A 24,015-nucleotide genomic window follows, 5' to 3' on the forward strand; every position below is an offset into this window, starting at 1 on the left:
TGAGGGGACCTTCATGGTAAGGATAGCTCCCTCTTGGCTTAGATGTTCAGCTTATTTTCTTTAGGTATTTGAAAGTCACCAGTTCCTTTCAGAAAACTAATATATTGCCTGTCCTTTTTGGAGGGGCCTCGAAAACGTGATGTAGCCTCCATATCTTCTTTGTCCATTTGGATTAAAGAACTATTACAGGGGTAGGCACTTCCAGTCCTGGAGTGCCACAAATGTCTGGTTTTGCATGTGTTGCCTCAGTTGTATGTAAATATACCTCATGCATGTTCATGGTTGATGATACCTTGAAAACTAGATTTGTTTGGGCCTTCCCTGGCCTGTTTGCTGAAGAGTCAGCAGGTTCCACAGACCCTTTGTGCTCATTCTGTGAGGGATCAGGTTTCTTCTTGGGTTGAATCTGTCTCTTACTAAGGAGGAAATTTGTGAGGCGGTTGCCTTTACATAATTTTTCCAAACAGTATATGGGTATCTTTAGGGCAACTTTAGCTTCCTTCCACCCACATTAATAGGCTTGGGTACTTCCCCCATGTCTGAACTGTGGTGTAGCAGGATGATGAGGAAGGAATAATTTTAGTCCTGTCTGTTAGTTCAGTTTCCTTGATTCCTGCTACACCAGTCCAAGACCCATCCGAGAAATCTGTCCACTTTGGTTAACAATCATAGGTCTTAGAGAGTGCTTCCTTACCTCCTGTGGAGAGTATCTGAGTACTACCTTTAATTTCTTATTTCTGTCTATTCCTATTTGGGGTTAAAGAGGAGGCTTTACCTTAGAGGATTTTCTCCTATATTGTTTAAGGTTTCTAAAATTTGATAATGGGGGTTTTTTTGGGGGTGGTGGTGGTAATATTTTTTACTTCCATTGCTTTGACATAGCATACTGGCCTTTGACAGCACTGCACCATCCTATATACTGGTAATGTCATGGGAAAAACCTGTCCTCTGTCTCCATCTGCTGGTACACAATGTTAATGTATGGGTTTGGGTTGGTATAGCAGGATTCAGTGAAAGGAACAGGTAAACAGAATTTCTCCATATTCATCAAATACATTTGCATACATTGGAGACCAATTTCTCATTCACTTGTAGAGATCCTGAAAACCCATCATATTTTTCTGTTGTGAATGAGCAGCAGATTGGGCTATTGCAGAATCTAATGTCCATTTCATCAGTTACTTGTTATTGAGTATTTGGCAGGAGGTCATATCCTCTGCATGTTTTGTGCTTCGGCAGGCTCAGACCCACAACGTCCTCATACAGAAGGCTTGGCTGACAGGTGTGGTTCCTGTGGTGATCGATTCAGAGAACTCTGTGCAGGAGAAGGCTCTGGAATGCCTGGACCAGCTTATTCTGCAGCATGTTAAACGTTATAGCAAGCTCAGCCAGGATGACAGCCAGAAGTTGGCCTGGGACCTGCTTGCTCAAGTAACTTCAGAAAGACAAGAGCTTAGGTAAGTGGAAAAATCTAAATACAGCCCAGCCTGAACAGTAAGTGGCAAGGCTGGAGGAACAGTCAGTATTTTGGTGATTTTCCTAAACCTGCAGATAACACTGGAGAATAAATATATATATTTTGTATCTTCCTGCCATCCCAGTTTAGATGAATGAGTTATGCCTTCCTGCCAGCAGGTGGAGACAGAGAACAAAATGTGTCCTGTGACATCACTGTATGTCTGCAGCAGGTTCAGACATATGTGGATCCATGCAGTGTTTGGAGGTCCCAGGTGAACCCAAGGAGTGAGGAAGTAGACATATTCAGTTAGCTTCAGGGCTCCTGAGAAGTGAGGGACTCCAACTATCTTGGGGGTTGAAACTCTCCTCTCAGCTGCAGCCTATTGATTTCTTTTCCTTCTCTCCCTTCCCCCCCCCAAACTCACTCTGCTTCAGCCTTCTTCAATATTGTGGGCTCTGGCCTGGTTCCTTCCCTGTTTATGGCATCTTTATTTTGATCTGGATAGCTGATCAAGTTAAAAAAAAAAAAAAAAAGTTTGACAGCACAAACCAACTTGGATTCTGGTGCCTGCTGCTGCTGTTCTGGGAGAGCCCCGGGCAAAGGGGAAACATGATGAGGCAAAAGAAAGTGTTGCATGTATGGAGTCCGGCAGGGAAGGCCAGTGATCAGCTCCATAGTGCCACAGGATTTTTCCTCTGTCCGCTGATGGAGTGCTGATGGCACTGCAGGTGCGGGGAACGAAGCGTACTTGTTCATTAGGGGTGGCATTGCAATAGCTGTAGGGAGACATCTTCATGTCTGTTTTTAGTGGGCCTGTGCGGTAGGTGCCAGTTGGGTGGAGAAGGCAGTGCCGTAGGAACTGTGGGAAAGAAGATTGGATAAAGGACACTGCAGCGCAGGAACAGGATCTATCTTGGATTCAGTCGCAGGAGGCTGCAGGGGAAGGTCCAGCTTCTCCCCCTGAATTGTTGCTGGCGATGCCTGTTCAGGAAGGGCTCCCGGGTGGATCCAGGAAGTTGAGGGATCCCCAGAGGGAGACTTGGATTACCAAGACATGTTTTCAACTGAGTTTGTGCTATTATGGCACACAGCTTTTTTGGCACACAAAGGGGCTGCTGGTAAGCAGACCACTCTCCCAGGCCCTTGAAGCAGACTGTCAGAGAAAGTGAGCAGTCGGGAGTGTTCAAAACAGCGGAGTTGTGCCCCAGTCCGGAGTCTGGGTCTCTCTGGCATGCAGGAAGACTCCGTTGAGTTGGATGGGAAACTGCCAGCTGATCTGGTAGGAGTTGACCAAGTGGGGTCTGGAGGGACTCCTGTAGTGGAAGGTGATGACTCCAGGGTGGTTCTGCTCTTCCAGCGGAAGGAACGCTTTCCTTTAATCCATCACATTTTGAAAGAACCGATCACAAAAGAGTAGATCCTGTCATGGAGGGCCTTCGAGGTCTGGCCAAAGCACTCCCATTTCATCGGTCAGTCGAAAACCTGGTTGTTAGGGAGTGAGATACCCCAGAGGCAGGTTTGAAGGCCGATCTGTGTTCTATTTGCTACTGGAGGCGGTTTTGGGGCAGATAAACTTCTAAAGGTGGATGCGTCGGTTTCAGCAATGACCAAGAAGACCACCACTCTGCTGGCAGGGTCAATGGCACTGAAGGATGCGCATGACCGGAAATAGGAAGAGGATCTTCAAGGTCTCTGCGCTGGGCTATGATTTGCAGCAGTTTCAAGGTATGTGCCTATTTTGCGCTGGGTGCAACAGGTCCAGGGGTCACAGGTGGAGGTGATAGCTGCAGTGTTGCAGAGGAAAGGCATTTTGGTGCATTCCTATCTGGACATCAGGCTCTTCCAGGTGAAATCGAAGGAGCACTGTCAATGTTCAGTGCACTGAGTGATGCAGCGGTTGCAGTCTCTTGGCTGGTTAGTGAATCTAGCAAAGTCTCTTCTTTCTTCCAATTTTTATGCAGTCAAGCGGTGAAGGTTCTGTCAGAAATACAACAGTGGTGACTTGTGTCAACTGTCAAGTTGGAACTATGAGCCACATGGTGTCTCTAGAAGCCCAGGAGTTATTTTACTGGGTGGAAGAACACCTGACTATTCTGGTGGTGTCTCCTGTAGCCGGAGTAGATGACATTCAGGTAGATTTTCTCAGCCACAGTGTTCTAGATCTGGGAGAATGGGACCTGGCAGACGAGGCAAAGGATCTCATTTGGTCCAAGTGAGGCTTTCCTCAGCTGGACTTATGGTCTTGAAGCAGAATGCCAGTGTATGCCAATTCTTCAGTTGCAGGAAGGAATCTGGGTCTGAAGAGTTCGATGTGCTGGCTAATCTGTGTCCACATAGAATTGTATTATGTGTTTCTGCCGTGGCCCCTGTGGGAAGAATGCTTAAACATTTTGAAACTCACCCAGGGTGGGTAATCCGAATGGCTGCACTGGCCATGGTTCACGGATCTGATAAATCTGGTGGTGGACAGACCCCTGAGGCTGATATCTTCCACATTTGTTCCATGAGGGACCAATCTTTTTGGATCAGGCGACTCGCCTTTGTCTCACAGCTTGGCTTTTGAAAGGCACTGCTTGCGGTTGAAGGGTTATTTGGAGGAGGTCATTACAACATTCTTTCCCTTTGGGCTTTGGTGTCTAGTTTACTAGCATTTAAGTAGGGCTAGCCTTCAATTCACCACAGGTTCAAGTGGCAGCCCTGGGATGTTTCCAAGGAAAGGCTCAAGGAACGCCTCTGGCTTCGCATCCAGATATAGTCAGTCTTCTAAAGGGCGTGAAGCATCTGCAGCCACCGGTATGAGGATTCTGTAAAGGATCTCATACTGAAGGTGGTGTTTCTGGTGGCAATATGTTCCGCTAGAAGGATTTCAGAAATTTGGGCATTGTCTTGTAGGAACCCTTTTCTTTTCTGCATATTTCTATGGAAGGGGGTGACTTTCAGACAGTACTGTCATTTTACCAAAGGTGGTATATATTTTCCACCTTAGTCAATCAGTAGAGCTTCCTGCATTCCAGAATTGGGATGCTTCGTGGCCAAATGCGCAGGGGCTTCATTTGTTGGATGTGTTGGGCGCTGTTGAGGTGTTTGAAGTTTACCAATAGTTTCTGACGGTCTGATCATTTGTTTGTTCCAACAATCTTATCACTTGTGTGCTCTTCGGAGGGGCACCTAAAGGGAACAAGGCTTCTAAGGCGACTATTGCTCAATGGTTGAAGGAGGCCATTTTATCCGCCTGTATTTGTAAGGCCTGGGCAATTCAGGTGGGGCTGAAATCCCATTCCATTAGTGTGCAAGCGGCATCCTCGGCTGAGTGTCTCTTGGTTTCTCCGCAGGAGATCTGCAGAGCAGTTATATGGTCTTCTCTGCATACTTTCACCAGGCGTTACCAACTAGGTGCCCGAAATGGCAGGTTTTGAGGAGAGTGCGCTACGCACATGTCTTTTGGGTTCATGCCCAGCATAGGAGGATAGCTTGGGTACATTTCATGTGTCTGGACTGATTTGGGGTATGAACAGAAAAGGAAAATTGGTGGCTCTCCTAGGACAAGCAGGATGGTAGTCCTCACATGTGGGTGACATCATCCGATGGAGCCCGGCACGGAAAACATTTTTGTCAGAGTTTCTAGAAGCTTTGACTAGCACACTGAGCATGCCACTATCTGCACATCCACGCGAGGTCCCCCTTCAGTCTTTTTCTTTTCCGTGGTGCAGTTGCCTTGTGGTTTGTGGAGCTCTCAATTTTCATGTTTTGTTTTTGGTTTTTTTTTTCCTCTAACTTTCGGGTGCTTCCTGATCTCTTCGTCTTGTCCCCCCTTCGTGGTCAGTGCCTCCTTGGTGTGGTAGGTTGTTCTTCTTGCTTTTTTCCAACGTTACGGTTGATTCCCCGACTACCCGTCTTACGGTGACCACCGGTCATCAACCGCACACCAGGTGTTTTTTTTTTTTTATGGTGTCTACCAGTTTGTTGGTGCCCGTAGTTTCCTAGCGTGTAGTCAGATGGACTCAGGACCAATGGGTATTGTGCTCTTCTGCTAGCAGATGGGAGACGGAGTCAGATTTCAAAGCTGACATCACTCTAGATATACCCCTGCAGTAACCTTAGCTCTTCAGTATCTCTCTGTCTCCTAGCAGAGGCAGACACTATCCCACACACTAGAATAGTGTTAAGAATTACACCAAAGAAGAAAGAAAAAGAAAATTTACCTTAAAGAAGATTGAGCCCTGCTCTCCTGCGGTGAAACCTAAGGGGCCCTTCCCCAGTTGAGAATTCCTGAGGTGATTTCCGATATCCCTCAGAGGTGTGCCTTGGTCCGGTAGCCGGTTCCCAGCATGGACTTAGCCCCAGAGTGGCTGAAAGGCAGCGGGTGCACAATCAAGCGCGGTGGTGAAGGTAAAGCCCTCTCCCCCTGCAGCGATCAGTAAGCGCAGAGACCAGGTAAGCAGAAAACTTTAAATTCCACTCTCAGAAGCTCGGATTGCCGTATGGATTTGACTTCTTTTCCCGGCAAGGTAAAAAGGGAGCACCGATCGGGTTGAGCATCCCTGGTTGGGCTAGGCCCCGATCCAGTACAGCTTCAAAGGAGGTCGGGCCTTGGAAGCCCTATACCCTCTAGAAACAGCAACCAAGGAACACCTGCGTTTCCCAAAAGTGGACGCCATGGTCTGTGCCATCTCTAAGCGAACAACGATTCCCATTGAGGGAGGGGCTGCATTGAAGGATACTCTGGAATCGCACTGGTGGCACGTTCTTGCTTGCTCCTCTCGAGAGGCAGATGCCTCCGGAATGAATACCGGTGAGACAATGGAATCTACAGCGGGAAGAAACAAGGAGAAGCAGCCTCATGGGCAACCATAGCCCACTGGATCAAGGAAGTAATCAAGGCAGCCTACATAGAGGCAGGGACGCCCTTACCACTACAGGTTAAGGCTCATTCTATGAGGTCCCAGGCAGTTTCTTGGGCAGAAACCAAGCTACTGTCGCCCGCCGAGAACTGTCGGGCGGCAACGTGGTCCTCCATACACACCTTCTCCAAGTTCTACCGCCTGGATGTTCAAACCCGATAAGATGCAGCCTTTGCAAGGGCAGTACTAAAGGGCCACGGGCAGCCTCCCTCCCTGTCCGGGAGTAGCTTTTGTACATCCCACTGGTCCTGAGTCCATCTGTCTACACTAAGGAAAACAAAATTATCAGGTAAGTAATTTCTCCAATCATGTCCATCATAGATCTGCATGAGCCTTGCATCTTTTGCCTGGGGGCCTCGCATGACATCTGTGGGTGCCATCTCTGTGACCAGATGATCCACAAAGACTGTTGGGCGTACCTCGATCAGATGGAGAAACTTTTTGGGGCCCCAAAATCCGCTCCTACTCCTGCGTCGGCTCCATCGATGCCGAGAGGTCGCGAGGAGCCCCTTGACACGCTTCCCCTTGCTGTTCCTCTCACAGATACCTCCAAGGATCACGGGAATGGTGATAGATCCTCGATGATTTCACTGCTGTCCCGGACATCAGGATCTTCTGCTTCCTTGGCACTGGGGGAAAAACTGGGCTGAGCACCGAGGGAGATCCCGCAAGCATTTGCCACCAGTCACCGTTTGACGCACGGCTCTGGTTCCGGTGGGGCACCGGTGACTGCTGGTCTGCCACCGAAGCGACACCAGCCATCAGAGGCCCCATCCCCGATGCCCCAGTAGTCCTGAGCATTCCCCACCGATATTGGTGTTTAGGCACCATGCCGCCTCGGAGACCTGAGGAAGAGCCGGTGACGCCTCATCCCTCTCCCTCAGTCCTGGCCACTCTGGACTTTCAGGAGGAGTTAGACCACATGGTGCAGTCTGCAGTGCTCAAAGCGCTTCATACTGGTGCCCTACTGACACAACTGGTGCCTGAGGGGCCTTTGATTCCCCAACGGCCACCGATGCTCTCCACTGGAGGCTGATGTCACTACAGGGCTGTATATACTGTGACGTCAAGTTTGCTCCGTCTCCATCTGCTGGTAGAAGTGCATAACCCCTTGTTCTAGATTCATCTGACTGTCCTAAAGAAAAGGAAATTATCAGGTAAGTAGTAATTTCTCATTCCATTGCAGGAAGAAAGGCTGATAGTGATGGTTTGGCAGACAAATTTATTGGAGAGGTCTCCTACAACCCATTCAAATACCTCTAAGGCTACACATACCCTCAGTTAAAAACTTCTGCACTAAAACATTAACTCATTTTTTAATAAATTGCTCTAGATTAATATTGTCCTCCTGTGGAACTTGTATAGTACAGTGAGTGTATTTCAAAGGGCGAGTTATTTAAAATCTGACCTAGTTGAGGTATTTTTTGAAGAGCTGTATATTAATAAATCAAAATTTATATTGAGACTAGGTCGACTGAAGACATTTGGCTTTATAAAGACAAGTGATGAATTGTATTGTGTCTCCTAGTATTCCCATGGATGTGGGCATGCTTTTGAAAGGTGATGGACCAGAATTTCATGTACACTCAGAGTTGTGAAATAATCCAAGCATAACAGGTTCTCCATAAATTGTTTGGTCTCTCCTATCTGCACATTCTCCTGTTTAAAGAAAACAGCACTATAATTCCCAGTAAATATAGTTGATTCAGAAATGTCATTAAAACATTCTTGCTGATCTCTGTACACATTTTATGCCCTGGGTTTGCCAGTTCATGTCATTTCTTGACCCTTTCTATTAGTGATTATGGATCAGGCTACTAAAGCTTTATTTTTTTTCCCCTTCCTCCCTTTCAGTCGTTACCTAACCAAGGCTTTTCACATATGGTCCAAGCAAGGCCGATTCTCATCCACGTTCATCAATAATTTGATCTCTCACACGGAAACGGAGCATTGTGCACCAGCTTGGATGCTCTTGGCCAAGGTTGCAGGATCTTCACCTAAACTGGACTACACCAGGATCCTGGATACCTGGGACAGCATTAGAAGGTGTGAGATCCTCCTGCTCCTTCCTGTATTCAGGGATTTTCATAGTACATCAGATTCAAAAAATGTGTTTTCAGATGTAAAACTGGAGTTCTGTACTTGGTTAAGAGATTACATAAGATACATGCAAGAATGTATCTTGCTGAACAGCCACCTGAGGGTCTTGGCACTATTCTCTTATTTTAAAATTAAAATGTTTTATGAGGGATTTTATTGTTCAGAACAGCAACTTTTAACTTCTAGTTGACTAGTTTGTGGGTTTTTACTCCCATCTCTCCAAATAGGTGAGGACTGTGCTATACAGTTTTTCTTTCTGCATACTTGTGTGACTTGCTTTATTTTGAAAGTCTTAATTTGAGTGAAGTTCCAAAGTGCAGGTTTCAGCTCCTGCGTTGTCCATGGTTTCATCCAGAGTGGGAGTTCTACTGAAGTCCTCTGCCATGAGACTGAAGAAAGAATTTAAAAATGGAATTGCAAGCCCTAAGCTGTTTTTAAGTAGCTTTTATTCAGAAAAGACTTTGGGGGAGGGAAAAGAACATGAAACTTTTTTTTTTTCATTTCTCTGCTGTCATTCTTGTGGTTTTGCAATTATGATAATTTTCTTCACATTAAATGTTACAGTTGGGGAGAGTGGACTTCTGTCATTTTTACACCATAGAGTAAGCTTCTGCATGTAGAACATTATTATGTGCATAGTTATACTCTCGGTGCTGACAAATTAGATTTCCATTTTGTCCTGTTACACCAGTCCAGCTTGACAAGTGAGCTATATCTCCCTATCAGCAGATGGAGGCAGACAACACTGATTTCTCCTGTGATGGCACAGCCAATACTTAAGAATATTTTTTGCTTCCAGCAGATGGTAGGACTGGAATGGTGCAGCAGAGATGACAACTGATCTGTGATCAGATCCCAGGGCCAGGCCGCTGATATGCCTGCTGTGTGAGCCCAAAGATCAGCTCCCAGCCCCTTTTGGGGTGTTAGGTTGATTTTGGCCTGGGAGCAAGGAGAGAAAAAAAAGGGTGGAGGTAATTGCAAAGTGTATCTCTATTGCTGGGAGAAGGTCTCCTGCTCCCGAGGGGCTGTTTGTTCTTGCTTCTCTATTTTGTGATGGTGTGGACACCAACCTTCCACCACCCCCTCCCTCTTCTGCTCATGGCCGTTTTGTATAAAAAAGAAAACTGGCAGAGAATCGTGTGTGTGTGTGTGTGTGTGTGTGTGTGTGTGTGCGTGTGTGTGCAGACCATCAGGAGACTTAGCGTGGCTGCATGGTGTGACCATATGCAATTCTCCCCGGGGGCTATAGCTGCTAGGGTGGTTTGCTTGAGCGCACCCCTGCCACGTGTTGCGATGAAGTCTGCCCATGCCCACCCATTCTGCAAGGCCTGCGAGATCCTCAGGGCCACAGCAGAGAAAGGGTCAATTTCTTTGGCCTGCACTCTGAGTGAGGCGCCAGGAGCCTGCTCAGTAAGGGGTTAGCTCCCTCTTCACCCACTGAATGTTTTTGCTGCGTCATCTCTAGAAAGCCCTAACATGCAGTCTATCATGCGAGCTTCAGAGTCAGCAGTCATCTTGAATTCGCCCCCACTGGATGTCAGTGAGGTGGGTAGGGGGGAGTTTGGCTCGCCTCCCGTGCTGGTCCTAGTGGGAAGCCTGGGAAGACCCCCTATGAAATGTGCTTCCCTGTTAGCCCCAGGGCCCAAGGAAGAATTTAGCTCAGAGGTTTTGCAATTTCTCCACCAAGACTTCTGTACCTTTTCCAGGCCAGGGGTAGAACCAGGTGCCGGGGTCCCCTTGCCCCGGATTCCAGCCAAGAGGCCCCAGTCAGCTCTTGAAGCATCAGGGGCCCTCATGGGAAGACCCCAGGAATGCCGAGGAGCCTGCCGATAGCTCAGCATCCATGGAAGAAGGGGAGATTCCCCCTGATCCTGAGGATGACTCTGTGATCAGTCTTTCACTAGCTACCTTATTGACCAGATAGTTTCCTGTCTCTGGAGGAGTCCAAGCCCCAGGACACTCCAGTGTACAACTCTATCATTAAGGGGAAGCGGAAAACTACCGTTGCCTTCTTGCTCTACCCAGAGATTGAAGAAATGTTGGCCGAGTGGGAGTCCCCGTCTCGAGGGGGGTTATCCTCTGGCAACGCCTGTATCTGCTTCCTCCCACTTCAATGCAGAAGTTTTTCCAGGTTCAGATTGTGGACACTCTGGTCACAAATGTGACCAGGCTACCACTATTCCTGTGGGAGGCCAGCATGTCTTTCTGGGATCCACAGGATAGGAAGATGGAACCTCTTCTGCGCAGATTGTTCATTTTATCAGCCACAGTAGTTCTGATATCCATCTCTTTGGCCTTGGTGATCCAGGCTCTCCTGCGCTAGATCCAGCAGCTTCCAGAGAGCAAGGAGGTAGAATGGAGTCCGCTGCAGCTTTTTTGGCGTACACACCGTATGATCTGTTGCAGTGTTCCTCCAAGTTGGTGGCCCTGAAGGTCACGGTGTGCTGGCTTCTGTGGTTGCATAATAGGGCTGCTACCTCTTGGTCAAGGAAGGGCAGTCTATTCTTCAGACCTGGACCAGTTGAAGACCCTTGGAGATCCTAAGCCCCAGTACTTGCCAGAGGTCAAGAGCCATTCCATTAAGGCCAGCAGAGGTCAGGGGCAGTTTTAGGCCTCAAAGCGGTAACATCTGGGTAGGTAATTTTTTGGTGCCTCTTCTGCTACCTGTACTGGTTCAAGAGTCTGGGGTCAATCTTTTCGTGGCGATAGAAAACAAAGGGCTGGCACCGGTTCCTCAGTGGGGGCCAGAAGGGCCGCCTCCTGAGTCCAGATGATTCACTTCCTCTTGACTCCGTTCGTGGACATCTGTGGGAGTTCTTCAGGGAGTGGACCCACAACACCTGACCAGTAGCTTTTGGTGATTATGGCTCTGGTTACACTCTGGGCTTGCATTACCCCATATGAGATGTCTTCATGGTGTATCTCTGTTCCACTCAGTGACAGGCAGTCTGCAAAACATTTCTGAAGCTATAACTCTTGGGTGCAGTGGTACTGGTGCCTCCTTTGGAGTAGGGCCGTGGTCTTTATTCCATCTAATTCATGGTACCCAAGAAAGGCAGTTCCTTTCATCCCATTCTGGATCTCAAGGTGTGAACTGCAGTTTGGGGGTGCAATGTTTTCACATAGAGACATTGCAGTCTGTGCTTGCCAGGAGTACCTCTGTTCATTAGACCTATTCGAAGCCTACTTGCATATTCTCATCCAGGATATGGATCAAAGGTATCTGTTTTTGCGAGATGCGGGAGCACTTCCAATTTCAAGTGTTAACGTTCAGTCTCGTGGCTGCATCCTACATCTTTACCAAGATGATGGTCTCCGTAGCGGTGGCTCTCCAATGTAAGGGAATCACTGTCCACCCATATCTCAACAATTGGTTAATACAGACACTGTCCCATGCGAAGGGGGGACAGTGCGACTCAGCTGTTAGAAGGCTTGGGCTGGGTGGTCAATTTTGCCAAAAGCACTGTGTTCAGTTCCGAAGACCATATCTCAAAAAGGATAAAGACAGGACTGAGATGGTCCAGAGAAGGGTGACCAAAATGGCATGGAGTCTCTATCTGAAGACTTATAAGGAGAGGCTGAAGGATCTGACTATGTATATCCTGGAAGAGAAGAAGTGCAGAGGAAATATAATACAGACCTTCAGATACCTGAATTGTTTTTTAATGATGCATGTTCCTCAAAACTTTTCCGGAACAAAGCAAACAATAGAACTAGGAGTCACAATATGAAACTTCAGGGGGGACAGCTCAGAACCAACATCAGGAAATATTTCTTAACGGAGAGGGTGGTAGATGCCTGGAATTCCCTTCCAGAAGAGTTGGTGAAGAAGAAAACAGTAAATGAATTAAAAAAAAAAAAAGGCATGGGATAAACACTTGGCTCCCTAAAGGCTAGAGTTGGAAATTTAAGTAAAGGGTGCATGGGAGATAATCAGCATGGAGAAGCAGCTACTACCCCTAACAGAAGATATGGGGATTACAACCCTTAATCAATTAGTTTACATGATTTTGTTGCAACTGTATCATCACTCTCCACTTCTAGGGGGCCAGGAAGTGAAACAGGATTCAGACAACCAACGCTGGGCCCTAACTTTTATGGTCCAGGGTACTGATACACAGGCATTAGGGAAAATTGCAGAATTGCTTCTACAGCCAAGTTCAAAAGGAAAGTATGTTCAAGCAGCAACATTGTATGAATTATCAAGAAGGCTGTTCACCCTGTAAAAATGTTGCTAGCAGTAATTTTGTTATGGGTTTGACAGTTGCTTGGTTTTGATTTTTAATAGTACTACCCTTAACAGAAACATGGGGGTAACCTGCCCAGAGAGGCAGTTACTACAATAAAAAGCTTGCTGGGCAGGTCAGATGAACCGTTGGGTTTTTTTCTGCTTTCATTACTATGTTACTGTGTAAGATGTGGAGGTCTCTTGGCTCAGGGACCTGTGGTCATGGAGGATCCAGCTCCATTTTGTCTTATGGCCTGGCTCTGTAAGAGAGAGTATTCTTTGACAGTAATCGCTCGCTGTTAATGTCCAAGAAATGGTTCAGTTCCCTGGTTTACATTCGGGTCTGGTGACCAAGCACTACTGAAAGTCCAGATCGGTATCTCCTGGCAGACATTTCCTGTATCTTGGCCTTTCTTCAAGGTGGTCTGGATAAAGGGCTGGCCCTGTACTCCTTAAAGGTTCAGGTGGAAGCTATTTATTATTACCCAGGGCCCATGGTGGGTAGCTCTGTAATGGCTCATACTGATGTGTCCTCTTTCTTGACGGGTGTAAAGTGGTTGCGACCAACTTTCCGGCCTATTGTTCCTTTGTGGAACCTTAATCTGCACCTGAAAGCCCTTTGAGCCTTTGAAACAGAATTCCTTGAAAGATTTGTTACTGATGGTTTTCCTGGTTGTTGTGGATCTCCGAGCTTTGGTCCTTATTTTTCCAGGACTCCTTTTTGGTGATTTTGGTGGAGCAAGTTTTTCAACCAGTGCTGTCTTGTCTTCTGAAGGTGAATTCAGCATTTCATATCAATTTGCCAATTTCACTCCCATCTTCCTCTAAGGAAGGAGGAGTGCAGATTCGAGTATCAGGTTCTCCGATGTTTGGAAAAGAACGCCTTCCGTAAGTCAGACTAGTTGACCTATTTAGAGGTTAACATCAAGGAGAGGGGGCCTCTAAGGCCATGCTGGCTTGCTAAATAAAAGAGATGATGGGTTCAACTTACTTGCCGAAAGGTAAGAAGCCTCTAGAATTGGTGTGCATGCCTTCCACCGGGGCCCAGTCAGCATTTTGGGCAGAGGTGCATGCACTTGTAGTGGCCAACATTTGTAGGGCAGCCACTTGGTCGTCCCACCATACTTTTGTGAAGCATTATCGACTGGATGTGATGGCACAGGAGGATACAGCTTACGGTGTGAGGGTCGTTCAAGCGTCTCTCGCTTCCTCCTACCCGGGTAGATGAAGCTTTGCTACTCCCCATTTAGACTGGCGTAGCAGGGCACCATGGAAGAAGTTTTTCTTACCTATTAATTTATTTTCCATAGGTCCTGCTACACCAGTCCAGCACCCATCATGGAAGCAAGTCTGTAGTCTTGATGAATGTTCTTATTTTGTGTCTGTTTGGGGCCTCAGGCCGTTCTATTCCTCATTTTTCGTTTCCTTTCTCCTTTTCCTTTATGGTAGGTTGCAGGGAAACTTTTTATCAGTTTCTAGTTGAAATTAGATTTGGAATTACATTGTGATCATTGGGGTCTGATTCAAAGATTCATCAGAAGGATACTGGATTCTCATTGCTAGTATCGTCTCTTCAGGCAGTGGCTGTGATTTCACAGGAGAAATCGGTGTTGTCTGCCTCCATCTGCTGGTAGGAGTAATAACCCACTTGTCAGGGCTAGACTGGTGTAGCAGGACTAATCGAAAAGAAATTAACAGGTAAAGAAAATTTCTCCATAATTGGGCATAAGGGCTGGGTTTTTTGGGTTTTTTTTACGTAATCTTGCCTGCCCTTGTTTTCAGATTACAAACAGAACTTTGTCTCTTGTGCTATTTTGCAGCCAGAGAAATGGCAGTCCCAGCACCACTGGTCATATCCTGTGTGTAATAGGCCACGTGGCTGTGCACTTGCCCCAGACCCACAGAGGGAAACTGATTGGTAAATGCTTTTTTTTTCTTTCCCCCCCCCCATCATCACCCTGTCATTTTTCTCTTTATCTATGTAATTTACACTATTGCCTGATTCTTTCCAGATGATGTAAAGGACTGGCTGCTGGAGTTCTTATCGCCTCCAGAGGTGATCAGTCCTGCAGTGGAGTCATTGCAGAAACTGTGCCATGCACATGCCGACACCCCGGAGCATGCCCAGGTGATGTTTCTAACACTATATGCCAAAGTATTAGTTTGACTTGGAAGAGTTAATGCCATCTCGTTGAATCCCCAGTTATTGCCCTATGTTCTAGGCTGTCGCAATATGACACAAGCTGTGACTGGAGCTCTCCTTACAGACAGACACACACTTTATTGAATTCTATTCCCCTAGCCCAGTGTGTTTTTGTTATAAATCAAATTTGTGCACCCTGTTCAGCATTTAACTTTGTGGCTCTGTGGATTTCTGAAATGAACTACATTGCTTTGATGCCTTTTTATGAGTCATCGTCATCCTAAGAGAAACTCTGAACAATGACCCAGTTTAAAAATGGCTTTTGGGATCGTCAGTCCTGCTCTAGTTTCTCAGTCTGACTGCACCAATTTCTTGCTTTGTATTTATATCTCTTCCCTTAGGTGCTTTTTGTTTATCTTCATTAATCTGCTTGCACCAAAAGTGAATAATTGGTCTTTTATTCCGTTGGGATGCATGGACATTTTAGTGAAGATATTTTGGAAAATAAATTAAGCCGTAATTAGACTGATATTTGCAGTAATTATTGCAAACAAAGTCCGGTTAAATATGTCAATTTTTAATAGGGCTGACATGGACTTTTATATTGTGTGCCTAGAATCAGATAATGGATATCTGGTTTCTTCAAAACAAAACATTGATCTTATTGTGTCCTTTCTCCAATAGTTTTGTCTTCATGCACAGTAAAGAACAAAAAAAAGAGTACTTAACTCAGTCCTGATATGTATCCATGTTTTGAGAAGTCTTCTGCATCAGAGGATCACAACTGTGCTGTTTACCTAGGGACATTCATTTTCAGTTTTTTAAAAATTTTCCAGGAATGTCAGGGTTTATTATAAGAAAAACAGGAGATAATCAGTGGAAAAATGGCAGTAGAATTTTGAGTAGTTGTTTGGATTAAATATATGAAAGATTCTAAATAAATTAATAACATGTTTTTTGATACAGTGGTGATATTGTTGAAGAGGTTCTTCGTGTAGTGCGGGGATTTGAGGAATTTGAAGGAACATTTGTGAAACAGTTGAAGCGTTTGTCTTATTGGAAGTAGGAGGAGTTCAAAGGGAATTTAAAATGAGTTTTGAATGACCATGCTTTTGAAGAAAATTTAAGCCAGATTGACATTGAAGATTAATGAGGAAGAAAGATTTTATTAAGAATTGTTTGATCAGTAAATGAAGATTAACAACTTTAGTATTAAAGGACTCTGCAGTTAGAAAACATCATTTGGGAATTGATGGATATTTGTATGTTTTTAAAAAGGATGCCCTGAGGAAGCCTGATTCAGGCGAAACAACTAGGATCTTGTTTTTTGTTGGATTTTTATGATGATAATTGTAGTGTGTATGGTGTGAATGAGGCGGTGGAGATTATATAGTTGTGTTTTACATGCATTTTAAGTGGGTAAAGTGTTATGTGAGCAAGAATAATGTGATGTTTATAAAAAGAATTTTTGTATTAATATATAGTGTGAAACTAATTAGTGGTGTTTCTGCAGGTTCTTTTAAATCAAGCAGTCTATTTTTTTGTCGGACAGTGCATTGGTAGTGGCACGTGATTTATCAAGGAGACACCAAGAGCTCTCATATGTCAGCATAGGTGATAATCATGTTTAACATGGGAGGAGAAATGCCTCAAAATACTATTGGCATCTCATCTGGGATAGAGAAGGTTCAAGTGGATTGTCTCAGCCACATCATTTTGGACACTGGGAAGTGGGAACGATCAGAAAGGGCTTTTCATCAAATTGTGCGATGAGGGGAGCTCGTGTTGGACCTAATGATGTCTCAGACGAATGCAAATGTAGAAAGGATTTTACAGCAGAAGAGAGAGGATCATCCAGTAGCCTTCAAAAGATCTCCAGGCTTCAAGGGTTGGTAGCTCTGGTAACACCTGATTTTGATCAAGTTGGCTTTGGTTTGCTGTTCTGTTCCAACTATTGGATGAGAGTTTCCTCTCTTTACCTCAGAGCTCAGGTTTCCTGAGGCAGGATTTGGTGTCTTGTGGGGATTCCGTTTGATTCTGTCTTGTGGCCTGACCCTTGAGAGGCAGCAATGATTTTCTTGAGAGATGGTGGAAACCTATTTGCCTTATCAGGTAAGTTTTATATATCCCTGATATATATTTATTTATAAAGTCTATATACTGCATAAACAGTCCAAGACAATAAGTGGTTCATAACCAACATACAAAAGAAAAACAGGAATCAATACTACACATTAACCAAACACTGTTAGCTGCTACTGTTACAAAATACATATTGCTACTACAATTCCCCATCAGATGTAACCAGCTTCCCTCCCAAAAAGCATCTCCCAACATTGTCTAGTAACCCCTCCTCCGCTCTGACCATTAGTTTCACAACTATGATTTTACTGATAAGTCATTATATATGGTTTAGACTTCGTACATTTTCAACCCCTAAACCAATAACTGGGTTACACGGCAAAATATTTCTATCGCTGGCCAGGTAAGGGGACATAACCCACCTGTTAGGACTGGATTGGTGTAGCATGATTAAATGAAAGAACAGGTAAGAGAACTTCTCCTACAGATGTTATGTTCAGAATGTGCCTTTAGTCTCTAATTGTTTTTTCTCATTCCCTGTGAGGAGTGAATAATGTAGACTTGCCAGTAAAATAACTAGGCTTGTCTTGGAAGTTGAATGTGGTGATATTCTTTCTGGAAGCTACTTCTTTTGAGCCCTTTAAAAAAGATAATTTTGGGATAAGTTGCTAGTGGCAATCTATTCAGTCAAGTGACTTTCTGAGCTGTAAGTTCATTTGTACAGGAAGTCTACCTTGGTCTTTTGAAGGAGTTTGTACAGATTCGGCCTTCCTTCTGTAAGTGATTTGCTTTTTCACCTTAGTTGGGTAGTGTCTGTCTTCCTTCTATAAAGAGTTGTGTAAGGAAATGTATTTGCTGCTCCATTCTTTGGATGTGCAGAGTGTTCTATTGTGGAATTAAGGTCATGAATGGTTTTTGGGATCAGATCATCTTTATCCTCCATGCAGAGTCATTAATGAGAGACATAGCTATGAAAGCTTTATTGATATGCTGATTTAAAGAAGTCGTTCGTCTGTCCTACGTACTCCTCTTCCAAACAAGAAACTTTTTTTGGGTCAAGCTTTTGTTGGTGACACCATTGAAAAGTTACAAAGTGGTGATCTGGTCTTCCTTACGTTCTTTTGCGATACTTTATCGTCTTGATGTTCCAACAGAGAAGAAGCATCCTTTGGTGTGAAGGTCTTGAGACCGGGGTTGGCAGTATCCTGTCCACTCTAGGTATAGCTTAGGTACATCTCATGCATTTAGATTAGTCTAGCTGGATGAAGAGGAAGAAGAAATTTAGTTCTTAGTTGATTATTTCCTTTCCCTGAATCCAGCCAGACTAGTTGAGGACCCTCCCTTATCTTCCAACATGTAGTATTCTACAGCAGGTGTTTTCAAACCTGTTCTTGGGGCACACCTAGCCAGTCAGGTTTTCAGGATATTCACAATGAATATACATGAGATTGTCTCCACTGTATGCAAGTCTATCTCATGCATATTCATTATGGTTCTCACAGGACAAGCAGGATGGTTGTCCTCACAAATGGGTGACATCGAGGATGGAGCCCACCACGGAAAACTTCTGTCAAAGTTTAAACAGAACTTTGACTGGCCCCTACTGGGCATGCCCAGCAAGGCACTGACCCTGCAGCCAGCAGGGGTCTCCCTTCAGTCTTCTTTTTTCCGCGCAGCAGTTGCCACGCGGTGAAAGGAGCTCTCTTACCACGTTCCTGACAGGAATTCGGTTTTTTTTCTTTCCGAAGAAAATTTGCCCCTCAGGGGTCTCCCTTCGACAAATTTTTGTCACCTCCGCGAAAGCCGGTAAGTTTTTTGCCGATTTTCATCGACTGCCGTCGATTTTAGCCCTAGAGGCCTGTTGGCACTTACCAATCCCGCGGCTAAATTTGGCCCTAGGCCATGGCGACGGGGTTCCGTCGTTGTCCGGATTGCACCCGGACTATGTCAATCACAGATCCCCATCGGGTCTGTGTTCTATGTTTGGGAAGTGAGCATGATGTCCTGACTTGCACTAAATGTGCCCTAATGACACCTAAGGGTCGTAAAGCCAGGATGGAGAAGATGGGGCTCCTCTTCCATGCACCCACCCCAACGCCATCGATAGCATCGACGTCATCGGAACCGGCACCGTCGAAGTTGCACCACCATCGTCAACCCTCCGGTGACCGTCCTCCACCGATGACTTCTCGGCCGTCGACTCCTGTCCCCTCCCCGGATGGGCGAGGAGATCGGAAGGATAAGCATCGCCATCGACGGCACAAGTCTCGGCCCGTCGAGGATCCACAACCATCGACCTCTGATCAGGCCGAGCCACCGACGAAAAAGCCTCGGTCAGACCTGGCACCGTCCACGTCTCGTTCGCAGGCACCGAGGAAACCCTCACCCTCCCGGGGTGCGGGGGCCGTGATCCCACCGGTTACGGTGGTACTTCCGGCCCTGCCTCAGCCTCCCTCTCCCGTCGAGCCGGGTATGGTTACCCCTGGTCTCCGGGCAGAACTGGACCGGCTGGTCCAGGAGGCCATCGAGAATGCGATGCGAAGATTCCAGCCTCCACCGGCACCGCCTCCGGCACCGATTCCGGCACCGCCACCGGCATCGACCCCGGCACCGACTCTGCCACCGAGGAGGGAACCGACCACCGAGCCTCTAGTGGAAGCGTTGGCACCGATACTAACTCGTATGGAGGCACTCATGCGCGCCCTTCCATCGGTGATTCCAGTAGCACCGATTACACCATCATCTCCGGAAGGACATTCATCGACAGGAGAAACACCGTTCCGGATTCCCCCGTCCGGTGTCGTTCCATCGGTGCCTTCACATACCTTTCCACCGATTTATCCTTCGGCTCCATCGATTCCAAGATCGGCACCGATTCCATCGGTACCCCCGAAGCCCTCGATGCCGTTCACAGTTCCGCTTGCAGCACCGATTCCATCGATGCCTTTGGATCCTCTACCAGGTCCTTCAGGACTGCAAGCCCTACATGATCCTTATGATACCTGGGGTGATGATACATCTTCAGATACAGATTTACCATCCCCACCATCTCCTACAGAGAGTAGAAAACGATCTCCTCCTGAAGATCTCTCCTTTATAAATTTTGTAAAGGAGATGTCAGAAATTGTGCCTTTTCAGCTGCAATCTGAGACCGATGACAGGCACCAAATGATGGAGCTGCTCCAATTTCTGGATGCCCCAAAAATCATCGCTTCCATCCCCATTCACCAGGTATTTCTGGATCTTTTAAAGAAAAACTGGGAATCACCTTCCTCTGTGTCACCAGTTAATAAAAAAGCTGACTCAACATACCTCGTTCAGTCAGCACCAGGATTTCAGAAGTCTCAACTGGATCATCGCTCTGTTGTAGTTGAGTCTGCGCAAAAGAAGGCCAAGCGCCTAAAACCACACTCTTCCACTCCCCCTATCAAGGACAACAAATTCCTTGATAGTGTGGGAAGGAAAGTGTATCATGGGGCTATGTTGATATCTCGCATAGCTTCATACCAACTTTATATGACTCAATACAACAGAGCTATCCTTAAACAGATGCAGGACTACGCTGACACATTACCGGACCAATACCAGCCACAGCTTCAAGCCCTCCTTCACAAAGGATTTGAAGCTGGGAAGCACGAGATCAGAACGGCCTACGATATCTTCGATGCTTCCATGAAAGTCTCAGCTACTGCCATCTCAGCCAGACGTTGGGCTTGGTTAAAATCATCCAACCTTCGCCCAGAGGTCCAGGATCGTCTAGCCGATTTACCCTGCTTGGGGGACAATCTGTTCGGAGAACAGATTCAACAGATTGTGGCGGAATTGAAGGATCACCACGAGACGTTGAAACAACTTTCGTCTGTTCCATCTGAGGTATCCTCCAAACCACCACCTAAGAAGGACTCTAACAAGTCGTTCTTTCGGCCACGTCGTTATTACCCTCCGTCGACTAGGCCTCGTCCGGCTCGATCCTCCACCAGACCTCAGCTCCGCCAACCTCGGAAACAAAGACCTGCTGTAGCCCCACCTCCCGGGCCTGCGGCAGGCCTTTGACTTCCCGATACGGAGCACATGCCATATCCCACTCCCCCACATTCCTGTAGGGGGTCGTCTGTGCCACTTTTTACAGCATTGGATACGGATTACCTCAGACCAGTGGGTGCTGGCAATTATCGCACAGGGTTACCACCTCAATTTCATAACTCTTCCGACAGACTCCCCGCCTCTTCAAGCATGGAGTCTCTCCAGCCACTTGACTCAATTACAACAGGAAGTATCCCTTCTTTTGCAATCAAATGCTATAGAACCTGTCCCTCCCTCTCAACGAGGCAAGGGATTTTACTCCAGGTACTTCCTAATTCCAAAAAAGTCAGGAGGGCTACGTCCAATTTTGGACCTTCGGGCCCTCAACAAGTACCTTCAAAAAGAAAAGTTCAAGATGGTAACCCTGGGCACGTTACTCCCTCTGCTGCAAAAAGGGGATTGGCTGTGCTCCCTCGACCTCAAGGACGCTTATACCCATATTGCGATAACACAATCCCATCGCAAATATCTGCGGTTTCTAGTAGGCCGCGACCATTATCAATACCGAGTACTACCTTTCGGTCTGGCATCTGCTCCACGAGTTTTCACCAAATGCCTCGTAGTTGTAGCAGCATTCCTCAGGAAGGAAGGTGTCCACGTATACCCCTATCTGGACGATTGGCTAATCAGGGCCTCCACCCCTCAGATTGCCCGGTCCTCCCTACAATTGACAATCAACACACTCCTTTCCTTAGGGTTTCTTGTCAATTACGAGAAATCTTGCTTCGTCCCATCTCAAACCTTATCTTTCATTGGGGCAGACTTGGACACCTTACAGGCAAAGGCCTACCTTCCGCTTCAACGGGTCCAAACTCTCATATCCCTAGCTCACCAGCTCCAGTCTCAAGACACGGCCACGGCTCGCCAGTTCCTCATTCTCCTAGGACACATGGCATCCTCGGTTCAAGTCACTCCCATGACCCGACTAGCCATGAGAGTAACACAATGGACTCTACGACACCAATGGATTCAAGCTTTTCAGCCTCTGTCCTCCATAGTCACAGTCACACAAGCGCTGCGCCTATCCTTAACCTGGTGGACGACTCAGGTCAACCTCCTTCAGGGCTTACCCTTTCTTCCACCGGATCCGCAAGTAATCCTAACCACCGACGCTTCTCACATCGGTTGGGGAGCCCATGTGGACAACTTTCAAACCCAAGGGTTATGGTCCAACGAGGAAGCCGAACACCAGATCAATTTCCTGGAACTTCGAGCAATCCGCTATGCGCTCCGCACTTTCAAAGATCATCTCTTTCATCAGATAATCTTAATCCAGACGGACAACCAAGTGGCCATGTGGTACATAAACAAGCAGGGAGGCACAGGCTCCTTCCTTCTGTGTCAGGAAGCTGCGCAGATCTGGGCGGAAGCCCTCTCCCACTCCATGTACCTCAGGGCCACTTACCTGCCGGGAGTAGACAATGTATTGGCAGACCGGCTGAGCCGTGTCTTCCGACCGCACGAGTGGTCACTCGATCCTCTGATAGCGACCTCTCTGTTTCACAAGTGGGGTTCTCCCCGCATAGACCTCTTTGCGTCCCCTCAGAACCACAAAGTGGACGATTACTGCTCTCTCATTCGGAGCCAGCACTCTCGGCCGAGGGATGCATTCTCCCTCAAGTGGACAACCGGTCTGCTCTACGCATTCCCTCCACTTCCTCTTGTGTCAAAGACTCTCGTGAAGCTACGCCAGGACGGAGGAACCATGATCCTGATAGCACCTTACTGGCCACGCCAAGTATGGTTTCCAATACTCCAGGATCTCTCCATCCGCAGGCACATTCCTCTGGGAAAGGACCCGCATCTGCTCACTCAAAACGACGGATGCCTCCTCCATCCCAACCTCCAAGCCTTGTCCCTGACGGCATGGATGTTGAAAGGTTAGTCCTTCAGCCTTTCAACCTTTCAGATTCCGTTTCTCGAGTCCTGATAGCTTCACGAAAGCCTTCCACAAGAAAGTCTTACTCATACAAATGGAAAAGGTACACATCATGGTGCACTTCTCAGTCCCTTGATCCCCTTTCCTGTCCAATCTCCAAATTCTTGGACTATTTATGGCATCTCTCTGAATCAGGTCTTAAAACCTCTTCCATTAGGATGCATGTCAGTGCGGTAGCCGCCTTCCATAAAGGTGTACAGGGTGTCCCTATTTCAGTACAACCCCTAGTAACACGTTTTCTTAAAGGCTTGCTCCATCTGAAGCCACCCTTACGGCCTCCGGCCCCATCCTGGGACCTTAATCTGGTTCTTGGTCGTCTAATGAAACCTCCTTTCGAACCTCTGCACTCCTGTGAGTTAAAGTATCTCACATGGAAAGTGTTATTCCTTTTGGCTATCACTTCAGCTCGCAGGGTTAGTGAATTACAGGCCCTAGTTACCTATCCGCCTTACACTAAGCTCCTGCAGGACCGGGCGGTACTCCGCACTCACCCTAAATTTTTACCTAAGGTAGTTTCTGAGTTTCATATTAATCAATCCATCATACTACCTATCTTTTTTCCCAGGCCCCACTCCAACTCTGGAGAACAGACCCTGCATACCCTAGACTGTAAACGGGCTCTAGCCTTTTACCTAGACCGTACAGTTTCTCACAGGAAGAGCACTCAATTATTCGTCTCTTTCCATCCTAACAAGTTAGGACAACCTGTGGGTAAGCAGGCTCTTTCCTCCTGGTTGGCGGATTGCATTGCTTTCTGCTATGAGCAAGCGGGCATCCCTCTTCAAGACCGTGTTAAAGCACACTCTGTAAGGGCCATGGCTACGTCAGTGGCACACCTTCGATCGGTGCCGCTTCCTGACATCTGCAAGGCTGCAACCTGGAGTTCTCTCCATACCTTTGCAGCGCACTATTGTTTGGACAAAGCTGGAAGACAGGACTCCATCTTCGGCCAATCTGTCTTGCGTAACCTTTTTCCAACGTGATGTACCAACACCCTTCCACCTTCCCGGTAGGGTGCGGATGCCCTTTACCAAATTCCACCCCAGTTGTAGTGCCTGTTGCACGTCGTTGGGTGCATTT

General features: G+C 46.8%; 1 protein-coding gene across 1 annotated transcript in view; it reads left to right on the forward strand.

The window, feature by feature from the left end:
• NCAPD3 (non-SMC condensin II complex subunit D3) overlaps positions 1–24,015 on the forward strand; it is a 112,038-nt gene that overhangs the window by 50,633 nt on the left and 37,390 nt on the right. Inside the window, exons 16-19 of the mRNA XM_029573252.1 lie at positions 1,240–1,457; positions 8,215–8,406; positions 14,509–14,606; positions 14,701–14,816. Of these exons, the coding sequence (XP_029429112.1) occupies positions 1,240–1,457; positions 8,215–8,406; positions 14,509–14,606; positions 14,701–14,816 (624 nt within the window). The remainder of the gene's footprint in view (positions 1–1,239; positions 1,458–8,214; positions 8,407–14,508; positions 14,607–14,700; positions 14,817–24,015) is intronic.

Source organism: Rhinatrema bivittatum, chromosome 12 (genome assembly GCF_901001135.1).
Source record: "Rhinatrema bivittatum chromosome 12, aRhiBiv1.1, whole genome shotgun sequence".
Lineage (NCBI taxonomy): Eukaryota > Metazoa > Chordata > Amphibia > Gymnophiona > Rhinatrematidae > Rhinatrema > Rhinatrema bivittatum.